General features: G+C 51.7%; 1 protein-coding gene across 1 annotated transcript; it reads right to left on the reverse strand.

Annotated features, from left to right (window-relative positions):
* Nucleotides 1-2,904: 2,904 nt before the first annotated feature.
* Nucleotides 2,905-20,972, reverse strand: PSMD11 (proteasome 26S subunit, non-ATPase 11). Its single transcript, XM_027701701.1, has 14 exons — nucleotides 20,829-20,972; nucleotides 19,232-19,333; nucleotides 14,158-14,282; nucleotides 12,303-12,374; nucleotides 12,001-12,058; nucleotides 10,271-10,465; nucleotides 9,673-9,817; nucleotides 9,364-9,424; nucleotides 7,886-7,948; nucleotides 7,231-7,356; nucleotides 6,654-6,689; nucleotides 5,312-5,363; nucleotides 4,275-4,417; nucleotides 2,905-4,161 (listed from the first exon to the last, which is right to left on the reverse strand). Exons 1-13 carry the CDS (start codon nucleotides 20,920-20,922, stop codon nucleotides 4,275-4,277), a joined length of 1,272 nt encoding a protein of 423 aa, XP_027557502.1. The 5' UTR covers nucleotides 20,923-20,972; the 3' UTR covers nucleotides 2,905-4,161.
* Nucleotides 20,973-21,670: the final 698 nt, after the last annotated feature.

Genomic DNA, 21,670 nt, shown 5'->3' on the forward strand with positions numbered 1-21,670 from the left:
CAGGCCACGCCCATCTTCATATTCTGCACCGCGATTGGTCACGCCTCCATGTTATCAGGCCACGCCTCCATGTTATCAGGCCACGCCCACACAGCACAGACCACGCCCCCGTGTGTCCACGAATGGGTTCGGTCACGCCCCTCTCGGCTGAGGCCACGCCCACATCGCACAGATCACGCCCCTGATATTCCCTATATGGATTTGGCCCCGCCCTACGGCACAGGGCCACGCCCACACCGCGCTCCTCTGAATGACGGCGGCCCCGCCCCCCTCGCCCCGGCCCCGCCCCTCGGGCGGCCCCGGGTTGGGGTCCCGGTGGTCGCGGCCCCCGCCGATCCCGCGGGCAGGGGCCGGGCAGGGCCGGGGGGGGAGAGAATAAAATAACAAAGGAAATTATTTTCAAAAAACCCTCAAAATTAAGATTTAAAACCCTCCTCTGCCGGCACCCGCCCCCCAGACCCCGCCCTGCACCCGCCCCCCGGTGATGCCTCCCCCAGCTCCGGGCCGGAACCGCCGCTGGCCCCGAAGGCCCCGGGGCACGTCCCTGCCCGGTACCGCGTTCTGAGGCCGGGCGGGGTCTGTGGGAAGCCTCTGCCCGGCCCCGGTTGGAGCCGCCGCCACCGCCGCCCCCCCATCGCCGGGACCGGGACCGGGACCGTCCTTCCCGCAGGGACAGGAGCGGCGGCGGCTCCGGGAGCCACCGGCCAACCCCGGGCTCGGCGCGACCTGCAGCGACACTCAGAGGCGGCTCCGGGGCCCGGCTCCAGGCACGGGGACCGGGGCTGCCCCCGGGGGACCCTCCGGCCCGGGAAAGGTTGAGTTCGTCCCTGCGCCCGCCAGGGCTTCACTAATGACCCAAACTCATTTACACTCATTTATGCCCCGCCCCAGAGCTGCGGCTGCCGATCCCCCTCCCACAGCACGGGAACGTCCAGAAAAACCCCAAAATCTCCCATGAGGATGGACCTGTCCCAGAGCACCCGAAAAACTGCCCGTCCTTCAAAGGGCATCCAACGCTCTGGGGGAGCTGGTTTTTAAGGGAAGCTCAGGACCCTGCACATCCTCCTCTCAAACAGCTCTGGAGGCTTTGCTGCATCGTGAGGACAGTGAAGGCCCAGTCTGGGCACTGCTGTCACTGAGAATTCCCTTTGTCCATTAAAAACATCCCCTGGATCTGAGCAGCACAGAAGGCCTGGGTCTGACAGCAACACCCTGCTTTTAACTTCAGCTTTATTAACTTTAAGCCAAAAGGGTTTAACAACAGGCTCTACCATTTGAGGTTGTTTTTGGCCCTCATTTTAATACACTTGGAGGCACCTGGGAAAACCTCGACTAAAGTGTCATTAAACCTCCTTGATCTCTCGTAAGGCAGCTGAGCTGGTGTCACCACAGACCTGCTGCATCGTCCTGGCTCCTGGTTGAGTCCTCTCAGCCTCCAGCACAGGGGTCTGTCTGCTCCCCCATTGTCACCTGTGGGGCCAGGACCAGTTCTGTCCCTGCTGAGGGATGATGGCCAGAGCTGGACACTGTTTGCAGCAAGAACACACAGGGCTGTAGCTGAAGGAGGGGAGATTTAGATGGGATATTTGGAAAAAATTCTTCCCTGTGAGGGTGGGGAGGCCCTGGCACAGGTTGCCCAGAGAAGCTGTGACTGCCCTGGATCCCTGGAAGTGTCCAAGGCCAGGTTGGATGGGTCTTGGAGCAACCTGGGCTATGGAAGGTGTCCCTGGCTGTGACAGGGAATGGAGCTGGATGGGCTTCAAGGTCCCTTCCAACCCAAACCATTCAGGGATTCTATGACTTCAAAGCCATCCCCACCTTTCTCTATCCCAGCCCTGCCTGTCCACCAGCTCCAGCTCTGCTTCCACAAATGAATTTCCCTTCCCTCACCCACAATCTGCAACGTACATCAGCAAATCCCATCCACAGGGATGCATCCCCAGGGAAAACACTTCAGTGGCATTATGGTGAACTGGCCAGAGCTGCTTTGGGGAAGTATTTTATGAGTTACTTATAGCTTAAAAATAGAACTATTAAAACTAAAACTGCACTACCCTGCAGCCCAAGCCCTGAGTGAGAGCAGAGTGAAATCCTTCACCTTTTCCTGCCTCTGAGGGCAGGTCTCTTCCCTGCACCACCTGGTACAAGGACACCATCTGGTGTCCCAGCTGTGCGACTTTCAGACATGGAAATTCAAGACATTGTATCAATGACACCCTAAAAACCCTCCCCAGCCTGAAGAGGAATCCTGGCCTGGCCCTGTAGTGTGAGACTCCAATATGGCATCAGGGCACTTTCAGGAATGGCTGGAGGACCCAGAGGCCAGATCTTATTGATTTTTAATAATAATAATAATGGAATGGGTTGGGTTGGAGGGGACCTTAAAGCTCATCCAGTCTCACCCCCTGCCATGGGCAGGGACACTTTCCACCAGCCCAGGTTGCTCCAAGCCCCGTCCAACCTGGCCTTGGACACTTCCAGGGATCCAGGGGCAGCCACAGCTTCTCTGGGCAACCTGTGCCAGGGCCTCCCCACCCTCACAGGGAAGGATTCCTTCCCAATATCCCATCTAACCCTGCCCTCTGGCACTGGGAAGCCGTTCCCCCTTGTCCTGTCACTATCTGCCAGTATAAAAAAATCCCTCTCCCTTCTTTTCATGAGCCCCCAATTATTATCATAATATACTTAATTCAGTAGAACTCAAGAGTTGTGCCAGGAACAGGTCACAATTCATAAATCTTTAGTGATGCTGTTTCCAACATGACCCCTCACATTTGGTGTCTCCAAACATCAACCCCAACAATGCTTTGGTGAGGGGATGATCCCACCCTTCCCTAAGCAAAAAAAAACGTGCCCCCAATGTGCCCAGGATGTGCCTCGGTGGCTGAAAACAGGAGACAGAGGTTTTTGAAAAAAAAATTCTTTATTGGAACTCATCTGAACATCAGATATACCTGGTGTTGGTTAGCAAGAACCGTTTGTACATTTGATATTGATGGTGCCAAAAACCCAAACAGCGACTGACTGGAGGAGATGGAAATTAAGAATAATAAAATAAAATAAAAAATAAGGTCAGAGAGGTCAAAATGTGAACAGAAAAGGCAAAAATCAGCCAGTCTAAGAGTCAGCGTGAAGGCAGAGTATTTCCTGATAAAACAGAATCCTTTTACAAAATATAAATTTTGTAAGAAAAACATGGAGAGGGAAAAAGAGACAGAGGGGAAAGGAGAAATAAAGATGAGCAGGACAGAGATGCAGAAGCTTACACTGCCCAAATGGCATTAAAACCTGCTGGAAACCTCACCAGAAAATGGAACATGCTGGAATACACTGTGCTCCACCCCCCACATGACTTTGGGACTAAGGAGGAAGCTCCCAGCGAGCTGCACTGGGCTATTCCAGAGGGCCAAGCTGTCCCACATCGGATGGGGAACAAAAATCAAACACTGATGCAGCAGAGTAAATGTGGACAGTCAGGGTCACCTGCTCTTCCTACCAGTGCAGGTGGGGAGGGAGAAAACATTTAAAACCTACTCTATCTGCAAACAAGAGCATGCAAAGTCAGGCTCAGGGGAACCTGCGCCAGCCCCTCTGCCCAGAGCGGGGCCGGGACCCCAACAGCTCCATCCTGCAGGAAAACCTCCATGGAGCTGCTTCCCGGGGGGGTCTGAGGCCTTGAGGCTTGAAAAATAAACCAGCAGTCTGTACATTTTGGGTTGGTTTGGTTCAGTACAAATGGAATCGAGTTGGCTGCTCGTGCTCCACCAGCACAGCTCCGGTTTCGGGGCGGAGGAGAGGAAACAAACTGGATTTGGGCACCTACTGGTAACAAAACGCTGTCCCTGCTGAACTCTGCCGTCCCTCAGGAAGTGGAAAGCACATGTTTAGGTAGTGTAAGCCTTTTTCCTTTTATTTAGAATACCCTCTTTGTTTAAACAATATTTCCCCCCCCAGATACAAAGTTCGGCCAGTAAAGATTACATGGAAACTGGAACACGCATCGTCTGGAATACAAGATGCACCGGATGAGGAAGTTTAAAAACTTTCCGAGCGAAAAGTAGAACGAAGAAGAAGAAAAAAAAAAAAGTCTCCTAACATTTTCCCAAAGGTTTCACTCTCCTGTCACACACACTCTCCAAATGACAGCTAGCAAATTCAACTCTGCAAAGAGAAAACAGAGCCACGTCACTCGAGAGGAGAGGGAACAAGGCTCGGGGACACAGCCTGGGAGTGATGGGGATATAGCTCTGTGAGCCTGGAGAGGCCCCACTCACCTATGTCAACTTCTTGGCTTTGTTGTAGAGCGAATCCACTACTTTGCTCATGTTCTGAATTGTCTCGAGAGCGGCCTCATAAGTTTTGTCTACTGGGGGTTCGTCGAAGATGATCAGGACGCCCTCGCCCTGGTCGAGGATTCCTGTGGGAACAAGCTGCCTTTAGCACTGGGATGCTCCATGGGTCAACAGTAGGAAATCAGGGATCTACCCCAGAAACGTCCAGGGTCTGGGAAGGGCTCATGTGTTGTGCTGGACTGGCTGATTTTGGTCAGGACTGCATCAACATTCCCAGGGAAAAAATACATCCCAGGGAACAGCCTGAGAAGCCACCAAGGAGAAGCTCATTCCCTACAAGCTCCCTGCCTCCTCGAGGCCCTGTGCCCAGCTGGATGGATCAGCCCAGCACTGGAGCAAGGCTAAAAAGGAGCTGGTCTATAATGGGACTGTTCCCAGGTGCCAGGTGGGCTCTGTCCTTCCAGAGTGTTCTGTGCCCAATGTGCTGCTCCCAGCCTTCCCCTCCCTCAGCCACATCCAGGGGCCTTGCTGATTGACACAGGGACAACATAACCAGAGCAGAGCTGCTTCCCTGAGGGATCACTAGGGCAGCACCTCTGCTGTGGGCCCAGCCAACCCAGAGCACCTCCTGTGCCATGGGAGTGCCCCTTCCAACAGAACACTCTGGATACAAACCAGCTGGGAAAGGCGACCACATCCCAGTCAGCTCCATGGGGGAAGAGCCCACCTGGGGGTCCCACACCCTCCTTGGATGCTCTCACAGCACAGGAGAATCCAACAGTGTTCCTGATTTGTGAAAAATCAATCCTTGGGCTTAAAGAAGGCAGATGGAGCAGCAGGAACAGCCTCCTTGACTGTCCTCTGTGATGCTGCAGCAGGAAGAGCCTCCCTGGCTGTCACCTGAGCAGAGCAGGGGGGCTGAGCACCCCCAGGGTTCAGAGGAGGAAGAGGAGTCCAAGCACAGCTCTGTGCACACACAGGCACCAAGGCACTCAGGACTGAGGGATGCAGAGACTCACCATGAAACTTCTTGTCCAAGATCATCTGTGACAGCTTCCTTTCTACCTCAGCCTGAAATGGAAGCAGAGAAATCAAAAGTCTCCCACAAGTACATAAAAACACGTGAATTTTACTCAGCCCTGGTGGGACATGAGCACTGCTCAAGAGCAGCTACCACTGAATGTCAGGATAGGTTTTGATGCCACCATATGCTTTAGATGCCTCAGGAAATTAAGGAGCAGCTTTTAATGAGGAGAAAACCCAGGATGTCCTGCCTCCTTGTTCCACAGATGATGCTGAATCTGTCACTTCAGACAAGCTTTATTCCTCGGGGGATCTGGAACATTCTAGCTCAGTTCAGCAAGGATTAGGTCAAGGGTTGGCCAAGTTTTATTTAATCCACCCAGCACCAGGCAGGCCCATGGGAGGCAGCTCCTCTCCAGCTCCTTGGGCAGAGGGGACACAGCTGCAGTTAAACAGCTGCAGAGCAGCTTTTACTCCAAATATTAAGGATGTGTTAAACACCAAGGGCTGGTCTAGGAAAAACCTGTGTGCCAGGAGAGGGTTGGGCTGGATATCAGGAAAAAATTTCTTCATGGAAAGGGTTGTCCAGCCCTGGGCAACTGGAGAGTCCCCATCCCTGCAGGGGTTTAAAAGCCACATGGATGTGGCCCTTGGGGACATGGGTCAGTGGTGGCCTTGGCAGTGCTGGGGGAACAGTTGGACTCGATGATGTCAGAGGCCTTTTCCAACCTCAGTGATTCCTGTGACTGTGACCACAAAGCTGAGCTCAGCTCACGTCCAAAGCTCTGCCCTTACTGCCAGGACACGACAGCAGCACTCTGGGATGCAACTTCCTGGGATTACACTGGATTTTCCTAACACTTAATCTGGCTGGGATTATCTGTAAAGCAGTTATTGCAACAGTCAGTGTGACAGTCACAGCCCTGATGACACTGCAGGGTGATTAGCTGGATCCTGCATCTTAAAGGTCTAAGAAAGGTTTCCCTGGGTATGCTCAGGGGATTAAACCCAGGGCAGCAGGGAAGACTGAGCCAGTCAGGACAGGAGCTGTTCCTGCAGCAGAGGAAAATCTGCCTCCAATAAAAAGCAAGTGCCAAGAGAGGGAGTAAAACCCATGTGAGGGAAGGGGATGTTACAGCAAAGTCTAGAGACAGGAAGACTTGATGCCTCCCAGGAACCACCCAAGTTAAAGTTGAATTCCCAAGGGGATATTTGCCTGGGAATGCTGTGGAGCTCATCTGTCACACTTCATGTTCAGTTTCCAGTGGCAAATGCCATTTAACCCCAATTCCTCTGCCCTTTTTAAGATGTGCCACTGATTTCCAGTGAGGTTCTTACCTTTGAGAGCTTGATGAGGCTGGATATGTGTTCAATCTACAAGAGAGACCAACAGAGTCAGGTAAATCTTTAGCTGCACTTTGGACACAGAACACAGAGGTTTGGGGCTCTTTGGAACAGCTCAAGGGCCTGGAAATGCTCTGGGCTAAAAATCTGCAGTGGCTTTGTCCTCTCTGCAGCTTCAGGTCCTTCATGTCTAATTTTAACTGAAGGTGGACTGGACACCTAAAGCCCTTTCACTCTGAAACATGAAATATTTCATCTCCAAGACCGTGGCAGCTTTGCCCACACCCTGTCAGAGCTCATCAAAGAAAAACACTGTTACCTTCAGGGTCCAAAGCCAGTCACCTTTCAGCGAGCATAAGGGAAACAGGTGGAAAGGCCCGTGACTCTGGAATGTGGTTTTCCAAAGGTCTCAGCCCCCTCCTGATCATTTTTTCAGCTGAACACGATGAACCCTGAGCTCTGAAGTGCTGAGCAGCTCTGTGTAAGGAGTATTCCATGAGGGAACAAGCCCCTCACCCCCCAGCAGCAGGGGACAGAGGCATCAGCTGGATGTGCTGCTGGAAACATTTACCTGTACTATGGAGAAGGGTTCAATGACTCTGATCAGGTTCTGTTCCAATAAATTATCATAGAGCTTGGCCAAGTGAGTGTTTATGATGGGGTCGTCCCTGAGCTCCACCTTATAGTCTGTCAGGGCCTGTGGAAGAAATAGTTGAGGTAGAACAGGTTCTCTGAGGATGAAACCCCCTCCCCTCCCTGCCCAGCACAGTATCATGGCTAATCCAACCCCAAACTTAGCTAAAAGCCAGGAGGTCATGACAGCCCAGCAGCCTTTCAAGCTTTTTTCATCCTCACATAAGCCCAAATCTCTGCTTCACACGCAGCAGGATTGGCTCCTGACATGGGAATCCTCTGTGGCTATTCTTGCTGGAGCCAGGAAAAATTTCAGGAAGATACACATCCCAGTGAACAGCACCAAAAGGAAAACTGCTTCTGAGTTGGCTCTCCAAATATAAAAAGTTAAAAAAAACAGGTTCAAACAAGTTCACCCCCCACGCTGAGAAGAGCAAACCGGTTGATTATTGAGGGGTGTTTGCTTGGTGCACTGTTGTTTTCTATCAATGTTTCCATGGTTTCCTGCTGTGGGATGTAGCAGCTCCTACAGCTTTCCAAACCTGGCATTTCTGACTGGTTTTTGTCCAGCCAGGCCCCATTTGCTGTCTCACCTTTTCAAAATCTGCCAGCGACCGGTTCTTGCTGGCCTGTGCCACGCATTTTAGTGCTTCTGTCTGCGGGGAAAGAACACCAAAAAGAGGTTATTTTTTTCTGGAATCTCCTCTCACTGAGATTATGCAAACTGTGCAGTATCCTGGGAACGTGCTTAAGCAGGAAATCAGGAATGTTCCTTGTGCTACAGAGCCCTGGGAGTGTCACTGCCACAAGGCAGAGCAGCTGCTGAGGGGGGAACGTGTCCAGCAGCTGCAGGACACGGTGTGGAACCAGCCCCACAAAGCACCCAAGGTCTGCAGGTCTGAGATCACCAGCTGCAGGTTGGGAGTAAGTTTGACACTGTTTTTAAGGAAAATGCCCCATTAGGCACTTGCTGAGCGAAGGTGGCCATTTTCAGCCCTCAGGCTGAGTTTCTCCCCTGCAGCAGGTGACAGGGGCCCAGCAGCAGTCCCAGGGATACCCCACCAGGGACAGCATCTTCTTGTCTACCCATTAATTGCTGGAACAAAGCAAGAGCCTCAGCCCCAACCTGATTTCCCCCAAAGAGAGTGGCAACCCCACCAAAGAACAGCAGAACAGTGCCCAGGACGTGGCTCTGGGCACAAGGCCCAGACTTCTGCTACTCCTTTTCTTTTTGGGATTGTCCTGTGCAGAGCCAGGAGTTGGAGTTGATGATCCTTTCCAACTCAAGATATTCCACAATTCCCACTGAGCTGTCCCCAGGGTTCCCCAGCTGCTGCAGGAACTGCTGATCGTGGCTGTCTCAGCAGCACAGTCTGGACAACACCCAGGATCTCCCACCCAGCTGCCCCTCCTGCTCTGGAAAGGAGCCTCCAACCAGCTGGCAGTCTGGGGAAGGGGATGAGGCAGGATTAGGGCTGCCCTTCCTGCTCCAGGAGGGATATCCCCACGTCAGACTCTTCCACTCTGACCTCCTCTGGTAATTCCCAATCCCCTGTGGGCAGGGGAGCATCAGCTCCTGAGTGAGAGCACAGACCAGCCTGAGCACAGCCCTGAGGGCAGGAGGCTCCCAGCCTGGCCCAGCCCCTGGCACACCTGGTTTCTGGCACTGCACACTCTGTAAGCATCCCTGGATTTAATTGAGGAGCAGCATTCCCAGCCTGGCACGTTGACATGTCAGAATGAACAGGATTTAACAACTCCTTCCACCTCACAGCCCCCCAGGACTCAACCTGCTGGGCTGGGACACGAGGCCCTGATGCCATTGGGCATTTTGTGGTTCATGAAGGGAGGAGAAAAATGGGGGAAATGAAGTGAACCCCCCAGGTTGTGAAAATCACTGGAAATCCCTTGAAGGCAACTGACTGCTGGTAATGATTCTTGGTAACTTAATCAGTTCTGGATTTCACTCAGGAGTGGCATTTTGGTATGAAAAGACCAAAGTGTTTGACAAAAAGAATAACCCAGTATTCTGAGAGATAAGAGGAAGATAGGAAGGATTAAGTTTCTATACCTGTCTTCCTGCATACCGCAGAGCAAGCTTCCCACTCACTAATGCTTGCACATCTTCTGGGCTAGAGAGGGGAGGGAAGGGAACAGAGCATTTATTCAGCAACACGGTCAGCTTAAACCCCAGAGTGCCTCCAAAATTCCCAACTGACAGCAAATTACTACAGTTCAAACACCACCCTCTGAGAAGCACTGACTAGGTGATAAAGCAGCCACTGCTTGAGTTCCCTCATTAGAACTCAGAGCCTTATAAACAAAAAGCCTTTCCCCTGGAAATGCAGGGATGTTCTTCCCAGCACCATTTGCCACGTACCTGTTCAGCATGATTTTGCACAGCAACATGTACTTCAGTGCAGTGATGGCTTTGGGGCTCTCAATGGAATCATTTCCCTCAAATGCCTCATAGAAATATGAATAGGCTGTTTTCCAGTCCTTCTCTTCTGCTGCATGGATAATACCTGTGGGAGGGACAAACCAGAGGTCATTCTGGACATAACTGGAAGAGGACAGAACAATTTGGTTGCTCAGTGGTACTCAGTAAAGGGAATCCTGTGCCCCCTTTCCCTCATCTCTATCAGAAGAACATCCCTGCCCTCTCTTATGAGGACATTTTAAGAGAAATGAGTTTGGGGCACTTCAGGTAAGTGCCTGTAAATTGGGTCAGGACTGTGTAATGGGTCAGGAACACAGTGTAATGCTGCAGTGCCTGGGGAGGTGACAGACCATCCACCACTGGGGGTTATCAAAACTGGGCTGGAAACACAAGTGTCAGGAGCAATGTCATTGGAACTGGGGAGAGGGGTGGGCACCGTGAGGTCCCACCGAGCATCATTTTCCATTATTCCCTTCAGGATGAGTCACTGATGTGCCGGGAGGAGTCCTGGATGTCCCCTTTCTCCTGGAGGCCTCACCTGACTGCATGTCCAGCGCTGCCTGCAGCTTGGGGGGGCAGTAGATGGCATTGGCCGTGGTCCGTGCCGAGGTTAAGGCTGCTCTTGCTTTTGGCAGGTTGCTCAGGGCATGGTAAGTCTTGCTCTCTGACAGCTGCACTTCCACCAGCAGTGCCTTGTCATCCATCTTTTTCAATTCCCGCAGGAGCTGGGAGCCTGGAGAGGGGAAGGACAACAGCTCTGTGACCTGCTGCTCTCAAACCAGGGCCCTAAAGGTGAGACTTGAGGATTTTTAAGCATCTCCTAAGATCATGGGATGAGGAAGGAATGCTTTAAGCACAGGATATTTACAGGACAAATGTAGGAGGTGGGAATGGACAGGCTAAGGAATGCCAGGATAAGCTGTCACATCAAAGCCTTGTGAGGACAGAATGAGCCAGTCTTGGAGAAAACTTGTCTCCTTCTTTCCCCCCACTAAGCCAAGAGGTAACTTAGGGTGAGCAGAGATGAGCACCTCCTCCTCTCCTGCTGTTCTCAGGGGCTGAAAAGCAGATCTGAAACTGTATTATTGGGTAAAAACATCCCAGAGAGACTCCCTGCTTGCCCTGACCCCCCACAGTCATGGACACAACACTGACCCCTGAGTGGAGCATCACAGGGGCTGTCCTAGAGGTACAGGCCTTCCCAGCTCCCCAGGCTGCCCCACCACCACCCAAGGGATTAAACTCGTTAAGCACAGCTTTGGAGTGTGGCCTCTGATCAGTTTAAACCTGAGTTAATTACATTTCTATATGCAAATTAGTTCTAACTCCATCCTGAATTCCATGTACAACAGCACTTAACCTGATATTCTGATCAGATACAAGTCCCCCAGGTGACTCTGGACATGACACAGCTCATGCCACCACTCAGGTTCAGAAGTTATGGGTCCCAGGTGAGCACTGTGTCCATGCAGTCATCCCTCAGCCCTGCTCTGCCACACTGCTGTGCAAACACACCTCAGCCACCTTAAACCTCACTCGCAGCTTAAACTTCACTCGCAGCTTAAACATTCATCTGCAGTCATTTCCAAAATGAGCATTCCAAAGGCACCAGGGGAGCTGTAAGATGACCTGCTTCACTCTGCTTTGGGGCAGAGCAGGAGTTCATGTGGTTAATGACCATCTCAGGTGGTGCAGGAGCAAATTCTTGAAGTCTTTACAGCACCTCACCAGAGCTGGTCTAAGGACACCCACAGGGGTTCTGCCATTTCCCAGCACTGCTTTCCTGGGGTTGTGTTTGAGCAATGGGACAAAAAGCTGCTTTCTCCCTTCAGCCTGACCACAGCAGTGTATTCCAGCATGTTCCAGCAGCAGCCAAACTCCAGCCTTCAACTGGATACAGCCTCCAAAATTATTTGTAATTAATAAGTCACAGAATCCTAGAATGGTTTAGGTTGGAAGGGGCCTTAAAGCTCATCTCATTCCACCTCCTGCCACAGGCAGGGACACTTTCCACTAGTCCAGATTGCTCCAAGCCTCGTCCAACCTGGCCTTGAGACCAGGTGAGATGGGTGAGGATGGTGAAACAACGAGAGCAAAGACATCTCTAAGAGCTGTTATCACCCAAGGTGGCAGAACTGGCACAGCACTGAGGAATTAACAGCCAAATCCTACAAGACTTATCAAGGAACATGACACAGCCCGTGGTTTTCCTTGTCAAGAGTCATTTAAAAGCAAAGATCTACTACCACCATCTAGTGGGAGCCTCACCTAGTTGCAAAGCTTCTTGGTACCTCTTGGTGTCGAAGTAGAGAGAGACCAGCTTGGCCTGGAGGACAGAAAAGGAACTGCTGTGAGGAAAGCCAGAACAGATTTATTTTGTAAAATGAAACTTTGGACATTCTCATCTGCACAGACTTCACTAAAATTCATCTATATTTGTCACGTTACGTGGTCCAAGTTGTGGACAAAATCCTGCCTTTTTTTTGAGAAGAACCACTAATTTTGTCAGGTGTTAAACCTGACAAAAGGGAAGATGTGACCTACACAGGTTTGGGATCTTAGTAACCTACCTCCAGAGCCTGGCGTAGGAAAGTCCTCTTCTCTGATTTGGCCCATTCAATAAAATCTAAACACAGGTCCACCTTAAAGGGAGCAGAAGGAAATTAGTCCAGCCTAAAAGTCAAGGTTAACCAGGCAAGGCTAAAAGCTTTCCTTGTTAGTGCCTCCCCCAAATGCCTCCGAACGACACCAAGGGTGTCGTTCGGAGGCATTTGGGGGAGGCACTAACAAGTTTAAACTCACAACTGCAGGACTTGTCAGCTCCTCCTCACTGCTTATTAAATGGGAACATTTTATAAAAAGCCATTATGAGGTTTCAATTTATTGCCCAGTGATAGCTGGAGCATTAGGAGCTGGAGAAACCTCCAATTTCATTGCTTTACTGGGCTCCTGGGAGTCTTCTCAACACCAAGTCCCTTGGAACACTTCTGAAAGGATTCAGGACTGCTGCATCAAGAACCTCATAGGTTAGATGTCACCATTCCTTAAGTTTTTGGGTTTGGAATATGCTTGAAAATTAATATTTTGACTCGTTGGGTCCTATTTCCATTGCTGTTATTCCAACCCCTTTTGCAACTGCACCCAAATATCGTCCTTTACACCAAGTTAACTTTAGAAGAGTCTGAAGCTGCTCATTTTCTCCTGACGATTTAAGGATTCCCCTCTTCTCACCTGCACATCCCACCCCACTTCCTGACCCCTTCTGCTAAAGGGGGGCAAAACATTCTGTCACCATTTATGGCAACATCACACAGAAGGCACGAGAACCAAACAGCAAATTTGGAGGAACATTTCCTGGGTTACCTGCACTGAAAGGTGATGGTTCTGTGCTAATTTGGCTAATGAGAACATGACCTGCCCCTCAGCATGGCAGAACCTCATCTGCCCTGCAGTCTGGCAGTCCCTGTGTGCAGCTTTTATGTTGGTTTTGTCCTTGACCTGCTGCTCCTGTCTCCCTTCTCCACCTAAGGGACTGCTGTGCCAGTAAAACCCACTGCAGGTCAGCGCTGCTTGGGAGTGGCTCCTCATCACTTATAAGTTGCTCCTGTTCTTATCCCATTCCCAAATAACCAAAAAGTGGGGAAAAACCCCAAACAACAAACAACTGTATCCTAGGGAGCTGAAGAGAACAGACTGAATCCTAACTGGGGGCTATCCTGGGTTTTCTGTGGAGAAGTTCATCCATTGACATAGTTTACACCTGAAAAACTCTTTCCACTCCCACTTCAGGAGTAACTTTCATGCCTCTGTGCAGCCAAACACCCCCCACACTGTGTCTCCAGGTGGAAGATGCTGAGTAACACTGACCATTGAACCCCAGCAGCTCCTGGACAGCTCCTCCATGCCATCCCACACCAGGCCCACCTTTCCTGGCCCCAGCTCCCTGGAGCAGGTGGAGCACCTCTCCCATCCCCAACACTGACCACGCTACAAAATACTCCTAATGCTGCACCTAAAATCATTTAGGTTGGAGAAGACCCCAAAGATCATCGAGTCCAAGCATTCCCCCAGAATGGCAACCACTAATCCATGTCCCCAGGTGCCACATCCACACATCTTTCAAATCCCTCCAGGATGGGGACTGTGCCAGGCCTGGACAACCCCTTCCGGGAAGAAATTTTCCCTAATATCCAACCCGGCCCAACTTGAGGAAACAACACAAACCTAAGACAGGGTGGGAGCCACTCCTAACCTGCAGCAGAAAAACATGGTTGTGAATCAAATCATCTGATGTTTTATTTATAAAATACATCCAAGTGCATTTAAATGACACGAATAATTCTTGAGTGCGAAGCAAACTAGGTCAGATAAGGGTATTGCAGCTTTTGAGGAACAGTTGGAATTCTGCTGGAATTGCAGCCTCACCTCCTGTCCTGTGGCTGCCTCCATGTCCAGGAGCAGGTCGAGCAGGTGCCGGACCAAACGGGCGGCCTTGGCTTTGCTGATGGAGTTCAGGAAGGGTCGGATGTACCTCAGGAGTCCTCCCAGCTCTGGAAAAAAACAAACCCAAACCATGAAACACAAGAGCCAAGAGTTGCTGACAGGTCTGCACACAGCATTTATTCCACCAAACAGGCAGTTTCTCCATGTTATTTTCACAGGACACAGTGATAAATGTCACCTGCAGCAAACAGGGGGCTGCAGAGGTGTGGGGGGGGTCCAGCCTCGCCCACACTGCCTGGTGCTGCAGCTCCCCAGTTACCACCAGTTGGAACCACTTCTGCCTCAGGCACCTTTTAAAAAATGTAAGAATCTGCTAAATGCTTTGAGATTTCTCTGTAAAATGGAGTTCGTGTTTAAATGTGTTTTTATGATCTCAGTTTGCTGCTAGACCCAGGAAGTCGGATACACTCCCTGCTCCAAAATGGAAAAATGACATTCCTTAACACTCCAACTGCTGGAAAATGACATTCCTTAACATTCCAGCTACACCTTTACCTGATTAGCTCTTACCTCACATAACTACATTTCTGCTCGCAATAGGTATATTATAAGGTATAAAGTGAGTCTTTAGAAGAGGTGGAAGAAGGAAAAGTCTGTCTTTATGAAGAAACCCCCTGAAGTGTCATTCCCAGAGAGCAGGAATGTGGCAGTCAGGGCACAGCAGCTCTAGGAGTCGGTGTCACCCTGGGAGTGACCTGTTGGAATCGCACGAGTGAAAAGTCTCCTACAACAAACAACACGTGGCCACCGAGGCAGGTCCCAGCCAGGGCTGTTTACAGTTTGGGAAGATGATCTTCCAGCAGAGCAGGATTCGGTGCTGACTCATCAGCAGAGGGGTTTACACTGAAATCGCAGCTATTTGCCCCAGATTTTTGAGTCTCACCCAAATATCAGGTGGATCTCACACCACTGTGTTTGCAAGATTCAATAATAATAAAAGAAAAGTCAAACGAAGACTTGCAATGACTAATTCAGGAATCTTCAATACACTCTGTATCAAACTGGTATTGAATCAGAACTAAAATAAGAGACTGATTTTATTTCAATTAGTATATGGAGGAGTATCAGGAGGATTTCAGTTTGGGAGGATTCCAATAAAAACAAATGAAAACAAGGTTTCTTCCATATTTCATTTAGCAGTAATGCAAAGTAATTGTCATGAGAATATCTTACTAATATCTAAAAATTATTCCTCATATTTTTTACTTTTTCAACCTATTTATTTTAAGTTTAATCAAGACTGATACAAGTCATGTCTCACACTCTTAAGAAGTGGAATCCAGTTTTTTCCAATCCAATCACTCATGGTGATCATGGAATAGTTTGGGTTGGAAGGGACCTTAAAGTTCATCCAGTCCCACCCCCTGCCATGGCCAGGGACACCTTCCACCAGCCCAGGTTGCTCCAAGCCCCGTCCAACCTGGCCTTGGACACTTCCAGGGATCCAGGGGCAGCCACAGCTTCTCTGGGCAACCTGTGCCAGGGCCTCACCACCCTCACAGGGAGGAATTTCTTCCCAATATCCACCTAACCCTGCCCTCTGGCAGTAAGAAGCCATTCTCCCTTGTCCTGTCCCTCCAGGTCCTTGTCCCACATCCCTCTCCAGCTCTCCTGGAGCCCCTTTAGGCACTGGAATGATGTCGTACTGACATTTTCAAACATCTCAAAGTGCAGACTTAGAACAAACAGAACTTATCTGGGGTGTGCCCTGGATCCTCAGAGCAGCCTCATTCCCAAACTGCAGTGCAAGAGATCCTGAATCCTTCCACAATGAAATACTTGAACAGGGTACAAAACAGGATGCTCTGCCAGGCCTTAGCCTTCATAAAAGTTTGACTTTCTCTCTGCCAGAGCACACATGGGCAGGTTTTTCTAAAACTAAGGTACAGCTACTTTAATATCTAAGCCCTGACAGTGCCCAGCTTTTTCTCCACAAGGAACTGATATCTGCTGCCCCACTTCACCCACACCACTCCTGTCCTGAGGTCCATTTAACCCCCAGTACCACTCATGGATGCAAATCCCAATCGTCTGAACCCAAGCCAAACACTTTGGTTTCACACACAGCAAACAAACCACCACGATAGCAGCACACAGCTCCTTCCAACACATCAGTTCTGCACAGAGCCACTCCCAGGGATCAGGAAGTGAGCTGGGAAGGGGGGCTCTGGATCCATCAGCTCTCAGCCACTCCCAAGCACCTCCTCCTGTGCATCCCTGTGCTACCCCAGCCCCTCGGGACCAGTGGAATCATGGCTTTAGTGCCCAACATACTCTTCCCCACAGGAACTTCAGAAGAAAAAAAGGAAAAATCAGGTGAAACATAATGCAGGATGTGTCCAACCTTTCCACTGATGTGCTCTGCAGCTGCCCCAGAACTCAGGAGAAATCCAAGTCAACAGCTGGAATCCAGCTGTGCATTTTGCAAACTACACGTTCAGCCACACGGGATCAAAGTTCCCACAGAAATTTCTCTTCCCTACCAACATAACCATCAACTATTTTTAGGATTTTATTTTTTTCAAGTGAATGCAATGCCTGGTAAAGGGGTGTGATTGACAGCTCTGGAGAAGTGATGAGCAGCAGCTCTGGAAAATTAAGCCTTGCTGCTCATCCTCGGGGAAAGTGCTTCCATGAGCTCACACAACATGGATCCAAATTCCTGATCCGAGTTATTCCAATTCTATAAAAACCTAGAACTGTCATTAAAAAAAAGGAATTGATCTGTGAGTTTATCTGCTTGATAAGGATCCAGGATTGAAGAGGGTCACTGGTATTATTGCTGTTTTTCTAAACAAAGGCTGCAATTCAGCAGACTCATGGAATCATGGAATGTTTTGGGTTGGAAGGGACCTTAAAGCCCATCCAGTGCCACCCCCTGCCATGGCCAGGGACACCTTCCACTAGCCCAGGTTGCTCCAAGCCCCGTCCAACCTGGCCTTGGACACTTCCAGGGATCCAGGGGCAGCCACAGCTTCTCTGGGCAACCTGTGCCAGGGCCTCCCACCCTCACAGGGAAAGATTTCTTCCCAATATCCACTTCTAGGGATACTGGGCACTGCAACACCTCAAACCTGTCACCTCAAACCTGTCACCTGTCACGACTTGTTAAAACTAAACCTGGAAAAGTGACACGAAGGGAAGGTGACAGAGCCTCTCCCACAGCACCAGCACAGCCCCAAGCTGGGGTACCCGTTCCTTCCCCCCCAGCTCCACCACACCTCCAGAAAGCACATCCTGCTGATCCCACTCCCATCTACACACACACAACTGGCCTGTTAATGTCACCACATTAATTTTCTTCCACCCAGAAGAAAATCACTCTGCAGCTCAGTGTTCTCTCTAACACCCTGCAAATACATTTCAAGTTTGCTCCTCCATAACCCCGCATTTGATGAGTTAATGTTGTTATTTTCAATTTCTTAGCCTTCCCCTTAAAAAGAAATAAATCTATTAGCTGCCCACCCTCTCAGAAAACCCTGGAGTTCTTTATACTGGTGTAAAACTTCCACTTAAACTCAAGACTACTCCAAGCTCTGCAGAGATGAGGAGGCCACATGGACTCTGCTCCCAGTTCTGCTCCCCAGTAGCACATCCCACAGTGACCTGAGGACACCCTGGTGATGGTTTCCCCCTTTTTGGCCCAAGCACTCACATCTCCCTTGGTGCAGGGGCAGAACCATGTTTGGTTTTTTCTAGATGAGCAAACAGCAGAGTGCAAAGGGCACTGGCACAGTGACACCCACACCGAGCTGACTGACTTCAATTAGGAAAGGGACACTTGTACAGCAGCTTCCTTTGTCCTGCTCCAGGCCTTCCTGCAGGAATCCTGTGCTGGAAGGGTTTATTGTTCCCCAGAGGCTCTGGAAGGAGTCCCCAGCAGGAATCAGAGATGCACACCTTGAGTGAAGGGACATGAACAGCACCTTTGTTTCCAGCACTACTCTCAGGGCCAGTATCTCCCGTCCCCAGCCCTTTTAAATGGGATCCACAGTGGAGTTGGGGTCTGGAATGCTCAGAACACCTGTGGATATGGGCAGAGCACTTAAATGGCCCAGGCGAAGAGATGTTTTAAAAGGCTGGACAGTGGGACACCAGGGGGTAATTCCACAACAAATATAAACTGTGATCTGGATCAGCAGCTCCCTGAGCCCTCACAGAGCTTTCCCAGTGTCAGCTCTGGTGTCCCAGTCCAATTCCAGTGGGATTAAACCTCCTGCTGGGCTGCTTTCCCCACCAGTGCCAGACTTAAGAGCACACACCTTCCACTGCTCCCCCTGACCCACTGCTGTGCACAGGCAGAAGCCCCAGGGCTGCAGCCTGGCCAGGGAACACCGACACAGTGTGACAGCTCCTGCAATGCTCCAGGTGAAAAGTGCCCCCAAAAAAGGCACAAACACAACCCCAAACTGCTGAGCGCAAAATAACCAACCCCCTGCCCTGAGGAAACAGAAGACAGGAACAAATTCCAAATAATCACTGAACAGAGAACTCAACTCCATCTCTGTCCCCTCACAATGGAGGGACTGTCCCATCCTGCTCCCATGTGGAGCTGGGCAGGCTTTGCTGATGTCATGGCCCAGCAGATAAATCAATTAATTGTGAGGGAAGCTGCTGGAGAGAAAGGACTTTATGGGACAAACTTTCCCATTTGAAACAAGGCTCTGAGGTAATTAAAAAACAATCAGGAGACACTTCTCATCCCAAACATAATGACTTAACAAAACTTTAATCACTTGTACTAAAAGACCAACATGTCCAAGGGTCACAGACTGAACTGTACAGCAGCATCATTTGGGACACTGGGACAAGCAGCACAAGATTAACATTTTATGTTGTTTATTTAATTTTTTAGGGTTTCTTTAGTTTAGTTTCTGCCCTGTCTCTGAGAAAACATTCCCTGCCAAAAGCTGCTTTTCCTGCTGTCCCATAAATAATGAGACTAAACCCACTGGCTGCAGTACCTCTTGTCAGCTCAGCTGGATCTCAGACTCACCTTCTGCCTGCCCAGTCTTGGCCAGTAGTGATGCCAGCTCCAGGATGCTCTGCTCCTTCACTTGCACTGCTTCCTCATCGTTCTCCGGGACATCACGTTTCACTGGGGAAAAAAAACACAGGAAAAGTTGCTTTGGTGCTGTTCCAGAGGACAATCCCTGCTGGTCAGCTCCTGGAGAGGTGCCCAAAAGCAGGAGCTGATCCCACAGGCACCGGTGAGCTCAGCCCAGCCCGAGAGGTCAGGGGGGCAGGTTCTCTGGGAAGTTTAAATTCAGTTTGCAGAGCTTTGCCTGTGCTCCATGAGGGTATCACAGCTGACAGACCCCACTGCAATCCCAGCTCTGAACAGTCTCATTCACCTTGTCCAGCTCTGCAAGCAGCATTTACAGACACCACCACACACCAGAGCCACAGAACCAAATAAAGGGCATTTAATGGGATTTCCGGGGTTATCCCACTCTGGGATTGCTAATGGTGCTGCTTTGTGTGTTAAACTGAGATCCCCTGGATGAAATGCAGCACAACACCATCTCTGAGAGGTGGGTATGTCCCCCCTCACTCAGGTGTCACAGCTGCTGTGCCAGGTGAGTGACTCTGCTCCCGGGCAGGTAAAGGGCCAAACGACACCCAGAAGCACCAATTCATGAGTTATCCCTTTCCTTCCCTGCCACCATCCCCAGCGCAAGGAATCCCTCCAACTTCCCCACAAAAAGAGCTAAAATCCCAGCTCTGAGAGGACTAAACCCTCCACGAGCCTGGACTGTGGCTCTCAGCCCCTGTAACTCAGCGTGGTGCCCAAAGCGAGGGAACTTTGCTCTCAAGGAGAAAAGCATCGCACAACACTCCAGGCTGCTCCCGATCCTCCCGACCCACAGCTGGGGCTGGGAGTCCTGACTGAGCCTGACCCGGCCCAACGTGACTTGAGAACATCAACAATGAGCAAAACACCGAGGGAGGCACAAACAACTCTTAAAGCCCTGACAGCCCCTCCGAGGCCGGACACGAGCACCAGGAAAACTTCTCCCGGCACAGCGCGGTGACAGCGGGTCACGGCACCTCTGCAGAGCCCCCGCACGGCACAAGAATTAAGGCGTTACTGGTTTTACACCGGTTCCGAGGGGTCTCCACTCTCTTACCCCCAAATCACCGACAACCCCTTCAACAATAAATGCCCAGGGCAGGGGGTGCCACCAGCACCCGCCAGGGACGAGCAGAGCGAACACGGGGCGAAGTTCTCCGGCGAGGAGTTCAAACCGAGCCGAGGCACAACGAAAAGCCCCCTCAAAGCTCAGCGTGTGCGGCGCTGAGAGGGTTCACAGGGAATTCCAGAGCTGCAGGAGGAGCCCTCGCCGCCCGCCCTTCAGCGCGGCCGCGGCACCGCAACGAGAACCCCCCGCGAACCGGCACGGCCCGAGCACCCCCTCACACATCAACGCTCACACAGCGTCGGCTCCGACTCCTCCACAGCCCCGCGGCGCGGAGCGAGCCGGGCCCAAGGCCGCGCTGCCCGCACGGTGAGTCAGCAGCGGCGCGGGGCGCCGGGGGGGGGCGCGTTGCGGGCGCGGGGCGCGGGGCGCGGCGGTTGCCGGGGCGCTCACCGATGGAGTGCAGGATGCTGATGGCGGCCTCGCGGTCGGTGGAGACCAGGGACCGCGCGCGCTGCAGCTCCAGCACGACGGCCGACGCCGCCATCTTGCCGCTCCTCCGCCTCGCCGCCCTCACGGAAGGGGCGGCGCCGCCGCCGCAGCCGCGCCCCTTCCGCGCGCGCGGCACGGCGGGAACTGCGGGGGGCGGGGTTAAGGGAAGGGGCGTGGTCTGGGGGAAGGAGGGGGTGGTTCGAGAAGGGCGCGTCTGGAGGGGAAGGAAAGCGGGCGGGGTTTAGGGACGGGGCGCGGTTTGGTGAGGGGAGGAGGGATGGCAGGGAGCGAGGGTCGGCAGGGAGCGAGGGATGGCAGGGAGCGGGGGAGGGAGTGGTTGGCAAGAGCGCGTTTGGCGTTGGAAGGGGGCGTGGTTTGAGTGAGGGGGCGTGGTTTTGTGAGGGGAGGCAGGCTGGGAGCAAGGAAGGGGGCGTGGCCTGTGGAAGGGGGCGTGGCCTAAGACTGAACGCTTTGCATGGATGGGGCGTTTAAAATGGGCGTGGTCATGCAAAATAGCTGCCGGGGGGAGTGGTCTGCTAAGGGCGCGCTCGCCGGGGAGAAGGGGGCGTGGTCTCAAGGGGGAGGGCGAGGCTTGAGAAGGGGCGGGAAGCGGGGTGGGCGTGGTCTATTGAGTTGGGTGATGTATTAGGGTGGGCGTGGTCTAATGAGTGGGCGTGGTCTAATGAGTGGGCGTGGTCTAGGGAGTGGGCGTAGTCTGGGACCGCCGGGGGTCCCGCCCCGTCCTGGGGAAAGGAGGGGAGGGAGGTGGGGGGAACACGGGGCCCAGGGATTCCCACTGCGAC

This window comes from Neopelma chrysocephalum, unplaced genomic scaffold (genome assembly GCF_003984885.1).
Source record: "Neopelma chrysocephalum unplaced genomic scaffold, ASM398488v2 Primary Assembly neopelma1_165, whole genome shotgun sequence".
Classification (NCBI taxonomy): Eukaryota; Metazoa; Chordata; class Aves; order Passeriformes; family Pipridae; genus Neopelma; species Neopelma chrysocephalum.

Bases quoted from the DNA above. Each gene is read 5' to 3' on its own strand.
- PSMD11 (XM_027701701.1), bottom strand. From the start codon at position 20,922: ATGGCGGCGTCGGCCGTCGTGCTGGAGCTGCAGCGCGCGCGGTCCCTG. The intron at 12,375-14,157 runs GTGAGGCTGCAA...GCTCCCTTTAAG, and splicing joins AGGCAGCCACAGGACAGGAG to GTGGACCTGTGTTTAGATTT. The intron at 5,364-6,653 runs GTAAGAACCTCA...CTTCCATTTCAG, and splicing joins GCCTCATCAAGCTCTCAAAG to GCTGAGGTAGAAAGGAAGCT.